At 40.2% G+C, this 11,204-nt stretch overlaps 1 protein-coding gene across 1 annotated transcript; it reads right to left on the minus strand.

The window, feature by feature from the left end:
* Positions 1-837: 837 nt before the first annotated feature.
* Positions 838-1,305, minus strand: LOC308303943 (protein CutA homolog; the record flags this gene model as incomplete). Its single annotated transcript, XM_080748475.1, has 1 exon — positions 838-1,305. One exon carries the CDS (start codon positions 1,303-1,305, stop codon positions 838-840), a length of 468 nt encoding a protein of 155 aa, XP_080604601.1.
* Between the last annotated feature and the right edge of the window lie 9,899 nt (positions 1,306-11,204).

Genomic DNA, 11,204 nt, shown 5'->3' on the forward strand with positions numbered 1-11,204 from the left:
CCTGACAATGTTTAGCCCAGCTAAGGCTCTATGGCAGTTGGTTTATCTGTCGTGTTCGTCCACCACTTTATACTGGATTGGAATTTGCTGTGCACCTATTTTTGTGACTCCATGGCCTCATAGCGGCCCTAAAGTGCCAAATGTCCATTTGCAAACATGATATCTAAAAACCTATTGCGTTAAGCACATATAAGCACATGCTCCCAGAAGATGATGAAACCGAACTGAGAATCTGTCATAAAACATATTGGTCCAACACACACAAAAAAAATGTAATAAAATCACACCCAGTGTGAAGTGAGTGGTGCCTTTGTGAATGTATGATGTAATCGTTGTGGTGTCATAATTGTGGGCTTGCTGAAAGGCGAGACCAACAGAGTTATACCAAAACGTTATAAGTCAAGTTTATTCTCTTGTAAAAAATGAGACAATGAGGAGCAGCGTTCTTGGTGACATCACCACCAACAAGTGCGACCTGATATAAATAACAACAACATGAGGACTCCAGACCAGAACGTTATATCAATATGTTATACCAAAACTTTATAGACCAAGGTTATTCTCCTTTGTGCCCATACATGGTGTTCCATGCGAGCCCACAGTATTTCTAGTGTAGTTTGCTTTGCAGGACATATTATGGATGGACATACATACACACAAAGCCAGATGTAGGAGCGGTTAGCACCCCTCAAAAAGACAGGAAGAAAAAAAGGACATGTTTATTTATTTTACAATACAAAATCTAACACCTTCCTTCTAAGGGCCGATGCATACTCCACTTCTAGAGTCGAGTTTAATTCGGTTCGGGGTCACTAATGTGTCAGCATATTTGTTTGTTCATTCAGGAACGGTGTCTCCGATCCACTTGAGGTAGGGCGGATTGCCCTGCTGGATTGGAAGGCTAATGACTTCGGCCACTTCATATGGGTGGTTGGAGCGGACATATTCAGCAAGAGCAGACACCTTAGAACTTCTGGTCTTGATCATCAGTAGCACTTCACTGTCCTCCTCGATCTTCCCCTGCCATTCATATACAGATGTGATGGCAGGGATGATGTTGACACAAGCAGCCAGCTTTTTCTCCACAATAACTCTGGCCAGGTCTCTTGCCACTGTGTCAGTGGGACAGGTGACAAATGCTACAGAATGGATGCCGGAGGTATACGTCTCAGATGCCATGGAAAATGATTTCACTCCAACAATCCTCTGCAACTGGCACATCAGCACGCCTGCGAGCACAGTCAGGATCAATGATCTTATAGACGCACCTCGCAATGTCTCTGCACTGGGCAGTCCAATGCGCATTTGCTTTTTGGCAGCTGTGTAAATTCAAATGCAAGCACGCTTCAACACGGCTGCTGTAAAGTCCTAACACTCTTCTTCAACAAGATATCACAACACGTCCTACAACCTGTGGTGATGGGAGCAGCACGACTTCTGGGGCGGCGAGCAGGGCTTATAGACTATTTTAGTCTTTATATTTCATGGAAGCAAAAAATGCACCCTGTCACGAATCATTGATCATTGTGTTCAGCTGTCAGTACCCAGCACTGGATGAAGTCAGCCCGCTATGATGTCAGCATTGCGACATCAGGCATGTCCATACTTGGGCATAATCTGTGTACTTATAACTGTGACATATTTGTGCTGATAATGAAGTGCCACAGATGGACACATATTTGAACTTATAGCTACAATATGTCATAGAGGTGGGAATGTCATATTATGTATCAATATATCCCTATTAGCAATGACAAATATTTAGAAGACTACAAAGCAGTATGGCTCATTGCATGTTCATGAGGTAAGGGCCTTCTACAGAATCACAACCCTCGCACAGAAAGTCAAATATGTAAAACTGTAAAAAATGTAATATAAACTGCACATTTCCATAGAAAATGATAATACAATTTCTAAATATTTAGCAACTTAGCTGGTTAAAAGCGAAATACTCCTTTGAGGGTATTATGTTCATCCAGCAGATGAAAAGCTCACACACGCACACACACAACCATAATGTAAGGACAACAGGAAGCCATATATAATCCATGGCCACAACAGCAATAGAGGTGGTGTTGACTGCCTTAACAAGGTGATGTACTTTTTCATGTTTTCAGTTTTTCTGTATTAATCCTATTCATGTAAAACATTGTATTTTTGTGTAAGATAAATATTGCTTGAAAGTTTCCAATAATCTATTATTTATTGTTCGTTTTATTGCAGCTAGCTGGTACAGTACACCTGCAAGGGAATGACAGCCAGTTGTGCCTGTGGTGGTGTTCCACAAAATCCTGGCTGTGTCTGCATAAAACTCATGTAATTTCTCAAAAATGTCTATAGTGCCTTTCTACCAAGTGCCTTAAAATGTGAATCACATTCACTCATACAGTGCATTCACTCACACAGCACAATGCAAGGTAACAACCTGCTCATTGGGAGCAGTTACAGTATGGGGTTCAGTTTCTTGCTCGAGGACACTTTAATACGTAGCCGAGAGGAGCCGGATATCGAACCTTCAGATTCCAAGAGAGCCGCTCTCTACCTCCTGAGTCACAGGATGTCTTGCATTTATTGCAGGGGTGTAAAGTAACAAAGTAGATTTACTTAAATACTGTACTTAAGTACAGTTTTGAGGTATCTCTACTTTACTTGAGTATTTCCAATTTCCTTTACTTTTACTTCTACTCCACTACATCTCGTGAGTCGTGACCAAATATTGTACTTTTACTCCACTTATTTGAAACCTTTAGTTACTAGTTACTCGCAGATATAACTTATAATATTATAAAACATACATAATCCACTTACATAATCCACTTTAGCCCTATTTTATACCGTGGCTATTTGAAATTGTTTTTGTGTTGTTTTGTCCTCGAAAGGGTAGGCACAATAAGCTTTGGCTTCAGCCCTACGCCTTTTTTCGGAGCCCTCAAAATGTGTGCAAACAAAGTGATTTTTTTGTGTTCTGTAATGACATAAGGCACCGAAAATAAACTATTCATTCACAAAAATAGCTGATCTACAAGCTCACAACGCGTTTATTTTAACGCGTAACATTTTGTACTTTTACTTTTGGTACTTTAAGGACATTTTGATGCCAACACTTTCATACTTTTACTTAAGTACATTTTGAATTCTTGACTTTTACTTTTAACGGAGTACATCTACATTGTAGTATTGATACTTTTACAAAATGTAAGTACTTTTTCCACCACTGATTTTTTGGTCCCTGGTCTTGGAATGATCTCCGACTAGACTTAAATTGGCCTCACAAATCCCCTTGCGAAGGTTCAAAAGGATTACGGTAGATCAACTTGCTCACACTTGTACTTGTTTAGATGTATAAGCCTCTATCTATGACTTTATTGTCATACCTGTGGTATTTACTGTATTCTATTGATTATTAGTTTCTCTTATAGTGTATCACTTTGGAGATTTTTTATAAGTTTTTTTTTCTGTGTATCATGGATGTACTACTGTTGTTTTGCTGTGTATTATATGTACAGCGGAGATGTGAAATTTTAATCTGCCTCTTGGCCAGTTCCCACTTGAAAAAGAGACACTCAATGTGTTTTTACTGGTTAAATAAAGGTTAAATAAAAAATAAATAAACAGCCACCTGAGACAGTTAGCCTGCATGGCGATCAACCCAGTCTGGAATATGAGGAATCACTTCAAGAAGAGAGTCTTCCAGGCAAGATTGGGAAAGCTTTGGTGACTCCATAATTCGGTGGCACCAGCGCCGTCCCTGCACACCAGCCTCTGCCAGTCTGGTGGCTTGTGCAGCCCCCAGCCACTCCCCTCCACTGACAAGGACAGCTCTGTGCCCTGGAGTCAGTAAAACCAGCTTACATGCCACAAATCAAATGCCATACCTGTTAGTAAGATACACCAACCTGACTGTACATGCATGCACGTACACGCACACGGATACATGCGCATGCACGCACGCACGCACGCACGCACACACACACACACACACACACACACACACACACACACACACACACACAGGACTGTTGTTCGAAAATTGATATTCTTTACAGTACAGATGAAGATTAGCCTACATTATCTGCAGAAAATTGTTGAGCTTTCCATGGGTAACATCCAGGTGGGGAACAAAGTTAGGGAATGGATCCGCACACTGTTAATGCTCCCCAAATAATTGTATTAACCAAGCGGTAAAAAGCAACGCCTTCGTCAGGTGTACTCAACAAAGTTACTCACCTATGGCTGCCTTAAACCACTGCTGCTTGACTGAGATCTTCTCCTGGTGTTTTGAGTGCCGACTTGGGAGAGAAGCATTGAGAAGAGCCGGGTCAAACTCAATATTCTTTTTGAACTGTAGTTGCTCTGCTGGGTGCATTGTTGGCCAGATCTAGATTCTACTGCTATGGTGTGTCAGGACTGGAGAATATAGGACCCAGGTGCATACAATACAACCGAAGGTAGAGCAGGTTCAAATACAATACGTTTATTGCAGAGCAAAGTGACAAGGCTTATACAGCTTAGTGAGCCAGGCAGACCGTCTGACCCATGCAAATTGAAATGTCCGAACGAGCAGGCAAGAATCCAAAATCCCAATGACAGGCAAACGGTCAAAGACACAGAAGCAGGTAGAGCAGAATCTCAGATGGGACTAAAAAGGAAAGAAGAGAGAAAAATAAAAAAACAGGAAAACCCACAATTGGCTAGTGAGCCAAGACAGAACACATGGCAACATATCTCTCGCAGAGAATGGTTGGACAGAATATCAAGGTATCAAGCTGATGAGAGAAAGTGTTAAATAGATGGTCAGGAAAATACAGGGCTTTATAAAAGGAGAGGGAACCGGTATGTAGAGGTGAGGTGGATGGAATATGGGAGTGGCCGGAAGGGAGAGACAATAAATATGTTATGGGAATGCGATTTCATTGGTTTTGATATCATAATGTGCTCTGAAATCAGTTTACGGACAGTCAGTTAACTAACCATAAACATACCCATTAACTAACGTTGCCATTTTCATCTTTTAAAATGAATTAAAACAAACATTTATTCCTCCCATGTATAACGTGAATATTACCTGTTTAGTTATTACACATTCAGATGCTTGGATAATGTGGCTTTTCACTCAGATCGGCCAGAGTGCATTCTGAGTGCTGTCAGAGCATAGTGCTAAGAAGTTTTAAATGGCAGTACCACGAGCACTCTGAATATCCAAACGGCCAGAACGCTCTCAGAAGGTATTTACGAACCCGTAAGAGAGAGACAGAGACAGACTGTGACATTACTGATATAATCCCATGCTACTGTCAGCCACTTTAGAAAAATCACCAAATTATGCCTATGTCAGAGAACTGACTGGCTAGAAATGAAAGGACATTGCTGCTTTATTGTGCATCCAAAGAACTTCTTGAGCTAACAGCGGCAGGAAGCTGCCAATAGAATACATTAGGGGAAAGACAGAGGATGCAAAAACATCTGGCCTCCAAATTTTAATTAGATTTACCATTGGGATGCTGCTGTTGATGTTTTTCGCCCCCTTTTTAGATACTGGGGAATTTCTTATCTCTGAGGACCACCTGATAACATGTGAAAAAGATCTCACTCACTTAAAAGTAGAATATCACTCCATTCAAGTAGAGTTCCTAATTGCTTATACTGCAGCACACTCCAATCAACCATTTTGTTATAAATCTCCATTTACTAACAGTATGTTAGACAAGTGTTATGTTGTCCAGTGCTGTTTCATGAAATAAATTGGATTTTGTTCCCACAATATGTTGTCGTCCCCCCCCCACCCTACCCCTCCCTCGCTCCCTCCAGGCCTATAGCTCTGTGTGTTATCTGTCCTAAACAAGACAATGCACCCTTATTCACAGGAAATGTATATTGCTTAGCTATCCTAGGTTCAAGTCTGACTTATGGTCGGAAAGTTAGATAACGGTTATCATTGTGCGCGGAGATATATTGCAAACTATAATCATTGTAAGTGGTATCTCAGGGCCAGATTTTGCTGATCTTGTCAGCCTACTGTATGCTGCTCAGGCAGGCCATAAGCTAGGAAGACAAAAGCCTAGTCACTCTCGTAGACTTTGACAGCAAAGCCTTGCCTGGGGATCTTGGGATATAATAAGGGGTTAAAAGAACTCAGCCATTGCCAGAGGCTTGAAAATTAATCTGTAAAATCTTAAAATCAAACACTAACAGTTTGCTGTAGCAGAGAAGCTAAAATGGGAGTAATGTGTCCCTGCAGGGTGCATTTAGTCTGTTTTTCCTTCCTTTTTTTTTGTAACTTATAAACAGAATACTGGAGTGATGCCATGGAGCAGGCTGTCATATTACTTTGGCTTACTGCTTTGTGATTTCTCCTTGTAAAAGGTTAGGCTAGCTGTGCCCAGGAAATTCTACATGATTAGCAAATGTAATTATGAGTTTGAGAGTTCTTCTTACATAGGTAAATGATGATGGCACTCACATTTTTGAATAGACATTAGATAGATCTTTAATGTCAATGTACTCAAAGAACAATGATAACTCTTCAGTTAGTACCCGGAGTATGCTGCATAAAGGAAAAATCTATTTAAGTCTGTCTGTCTGTCTGTCTGTCTGTCTGTCTGTCTGTCTGTCTGTCTGTCTGTCTGTCTGCCTGCCTGCCTGCCTGCCTGCCTGCCTGCCTGCCTGCCTGCCTGTCTGTCTGTCTGTCTGTCTGTCTGTCTGTCTGTCTGTCTGTCACATGGAGTGCAATTGTATGGTTATTGTTCACAGCAATCAGTGTATTTCAGTCAGCAATCAGTGTTTTTCAGTCTTGGGCAGTGGGGGGTAGGTTACAGCTCTAGGAAATAAGCTGTTTTTCCATGATGTTTGTTTCTTCTTATTGTCACACAGTGTCCAGGTTGGGACGGATCTTCAATCTTGTATAATACAGCTGGATTTATTTTTGCAGTCAGTCAGTGTAATGTCCTTCAGAGGTGGCCCTGAATGAATGACTGAATAACTGGGTGTTTTGGGAGACATGCTACATAATACAAACTATTTGTAATGTGGCGTCTAGCTGTATTTTGTACAGCTGAAGTGCTCATACACAAATTGTAAAGTTGGTTATGTTTTAAAAACATGATATTGTGGCTTCTTGTAGCATAGATGGGTTGTCTCTTCTTCCCAATCCTTGTATCCATGTGAATGTTAAAGCATGATATCACCATATTTTCTTCATGGATTTGAACCTCTGCCTTTGTGTGAGCTGTCATTCACTGCCGTTTCGAAGCAGACACTATCATAGAGGGGAAATGAGAAGCTTTTCATGTTTAATTAATAATGCTAATGAAACTTAATTAGAACAGCTTATGAAAAATGCATTCAAATGAGAGATGAGCTTTATCCTTAAATAACAAGCCTCCTGTGCTGGATTCAGTGTCCTATTCCATGCTAATTAGACTGCACTAGGGGCTGTTAATGAGCATAGATCATTTCAATCTTCTACACAGCAGGGTCTCCCTCAACCTGTATATTGAACGTTATATTTGTCTTTGCATTTATGTGTAGGAGTGAATAGATAATTGTCATAGCAATTTAAAAATCGATGTGAGAAAATCAAAAAGCTTCATGAATGACTATTGCATGCATTTTAGAATATTTTATAAAGAAAATACATTATGGATTTATTTCAAAGTCTAGTTTATTAATTCAATTACTACTGAATTTGCCCCTGTTTAATTATGTATGGAGATGAAATATGTCAGAGAATGATAAAAAATGCTAAATCGGTCCCATAGAAATAATTCAAATTATTATTATTATTATATTTTTTCCCATAATGGTAGCAACTTCATATCAAACAGACGGACGGACGGACGGACGGACGGACGGACGGACGGACAGACAGACAGACAGACAGACAGACAGACAGACAGACAGACAGACAGACAGACAGACTGACTGACAGGGGTGAAAACATAATCTCTGTCTCTGGATGGATTACAAAAAGAATAAAGAAAAGGCTGCATACTGTATTCTGTTTTGAATTATTATTGAATGTTTGATGGAATTTTGGATCATATTCCATATGTATAAACAGTTTTCCCCAACCATAATAAAGTACTCCACACAATGAATGAGACCACACCGGAGAATATGCGTTTTTTGGTGAAGTTTAGTCAGAGTTCAAAGTACTGTACAAGTACAGTAGAGCAAAATCACCCATCGTAGCTCTCTGAGTGACAAGCATAATGATTCACAGATATATGGAGTTTACAGAATACATTAGTCACATTCTGATTGGACAATTAAACATAACATGGATGGGATGTTGTTGTGACTGAGTCTCATGGACTCAGAAGCCAAGGATGTAGAATGTTTTGGCTTTCCATTATCCCGTGTCCTGGACACTTTGACATTTCGCTGGTCAATCTTTCTGTCCCTGGAGTGGGGCAGATTCTCGTCTCGTGCATTAGTTATCAGATTAAAACATCATGGCATTGACTTTTAACACTGAGAATGATATCTATACCATGTTAAACAACAATAACATATTTTACTATCAATGTTGAAGCCTACAGTATACTTGTACGTGAAGCTAAAATGTTAATATGTACAATGTTTATAATTTGATACATTTATCTTTTTCTTTTTCTGTCAAGATTGCCCACACTTTCTGAAGTTTGCACTGTCAACAAACTGTCAAACAGTAAGAACTACGAAGGTCTCTGGGTCAATCAATTCTTCAATTCAGAGCTTAATGGCATTAGAAAACATACGTGTCGAAATATAATAAAAACAGTTGAAAAAGGGGAACATATAAACAGTTGGAGGTGAGCATTGTGTAAACAGCGCCATGTCACATTCCGTCGCTATATATAGAGGTTATAAAGCTTTTTGAAACAAATAGCAGCAATCTTTTGCAGTCGCTTTGGGACAAAAGACAGCATTTTTCCACAAAAAGTAGTATACAAAAAAAGCCTCAGATTTAAAATGCGATCAAAATGCAATTATAGCCACTTGGAATATATTTAAAAAAAGAGATCTTGATTATATGAATCTGGAGATGACTCCAGAGATAATGTGTACACACATTATGACGTAATGTGCGCACACGCACAGCTAAATATATCAAAATACTGTCGCAGGGTTGATAAATAATGATGCATGGTGACTATAATGAATGAACTCTCTAACCACTGTCAGTGTTCTTAAGAAACAGAGGGGGTGGATGAATGGATGGATGTGTGTGTGCTCCGTCTTACACTGTCAGTTTGGCAGCCGCCTGCAGGGGTTGGTGTGTTGCCATGGTGACATGAGCAAGGCATGAAAGAGCAGCAAGGTTTGCCTAACAGGACCGGTCTCATATACTGATGAAATGAGACACATACTTTAAGACGCTCCCATTTTCAACATGCCCGTTCAATATGACGCATGATTTTTTTATAGCGATGCTGAACCAAAAGTAGACACGTGCCTAGATGTACTATACAATAGATACAAGCGTAGACTAGACCTAACTTACGTCCAAAACCATCAGGACAAATGTTGAAATACTAGGACTAGTGTAATATGGAAGAAGTCTTGAACTACGGTAAACTGGATGATATACAGTACTTATCAATTTGATCAATAATACACATAACAACAATAAGCTGCAATATATTGATACTAATTGACAGCCCACAGGCCACAAATATTTGTAATAATATACATTTTGAATGTATTTTGTCTAAAAGCCTATTGTTGTGCCTCAAGCCCTTTCGTGGATACCAATATATTCAACGTGCCAGTTTGGTGACATAATTTCCATGCCACCTACTTTGAGCTGGTTAAAGGCACACGTTTATATTATTAGCACACACAAGCAGCAAGAGAAATATATGAATATAATCAATCCGTAACCAAACCAGAGAGGGAGAAACCAGAGGGAGACACAAGTCACAATGTCGAACAGAGCCCTCCACAATTGAGGGCACAGCCAAAGCACACCCACCCAATATGGCCAAGTTTGAATAGGAACAGCTTAAACATAATTACCTCAGTCCGTCAAAGAGACAGGTGGTGGATAGCGTGATACCTAATGCCACGGGCCTCTATTGCTCTAGCTAGTCTGGTTCCTGAATGCAAGTAGAAAAAATATGTCTACGCAAGGAAGACAATAGCACTGGAAAGGATCAGATAGCAGCATATGCATTCATGGCGCCATTATCGACTTGCTTAAGCCTGATTTATACTTGCCGAAAATAGCCGATAAACCCATAGATATGCAGTATTTCCGGCAATTAAAGTTAAATGTTTTCAAATGTGTCTCTCAGATACATCAACAAGTGTGTTTTTGGAGCCACTACAAGACTACTGTTTTCCCCCAAATTCTTCTGCTAATGAAAGTCTGAATAGTTTCACCTCACAGAAACAAACAGATGGCATTAGGTCCTATGGGGTTAGGAAGATAAACCAATCACATTCTATAAGAACAATTCAAAGCACAGAAACTAAAAACAAGAAGAAAAAAGGGGGCAGGGGAGATCTTCCACACAACACTGGTATACCGGTATACATTGTAGAAATTACTATCTTGATCTGCTTGCTTCCTTTTAGTCCTTCTGCACTTTTGACTTTATCCTCGGGATAAAGTGTCTGCTGTTAGAGCCTCCTCTGTCAGACGGAGACCAGGGCAATGAAGTCCTGGCAGGACCCCATGTTCGAAACACAAGGCTTTAAACTTATATTTAAGCCACCATGATGCCACAGTCAAATCCACAGTTTAAAGTTAACTTTGTATACAGGTGTCAGTATTATGTGGGGGTATTCTTTTGTCCAGCATTTTCTTTATTTCCTTATTTTCCTTCTTTAAACTTGCCTGACCTGCCCTGTGCCATTTTACCAGGACTTTTCTTCTCTGGTTCCTGACTGAGGTGGGAATTCAACCTTCCCCTGCAGCCTTGAACTGGGACCTGGCCTGCATTCGCCTCCTTCTTTTAGGACTAAAATTGTGTTTCCTCTCTCTCTCTCTCTCTCTCTTTCTTAAACTTCAGCCTTGCTTTTCAGGTAAGTTCGAAAAGGTCCACCAAGATCAACCTGCCCTCTGGCATTGAGTAGGCAGTGACTGTCAAATCGTCCATATAGTCCAGAGTGGAGCCCTTTCCCTTAACTGCTCCTGTCCTTGGTTTCTTCACTGATATCACCAGAGGGTTCATTTGACCCGCACACCATCTTACACTTGCCAAAACAACTTGTTTTAT

The sequence above is a fragment of the Nannobrachium achirus genome (genome assembly GCF_963921795.1).
Source record: "Nannobrachium achirus genome assembly, chromosome: 19".
NCBI classification, from domain to species: domain Eukaryota; kingdom Metazoa; phylum Chordata; class Actinopteri; order Myctophiformes; family Myctophidae; genus Nannobrachium; species Nannobrachium achirus.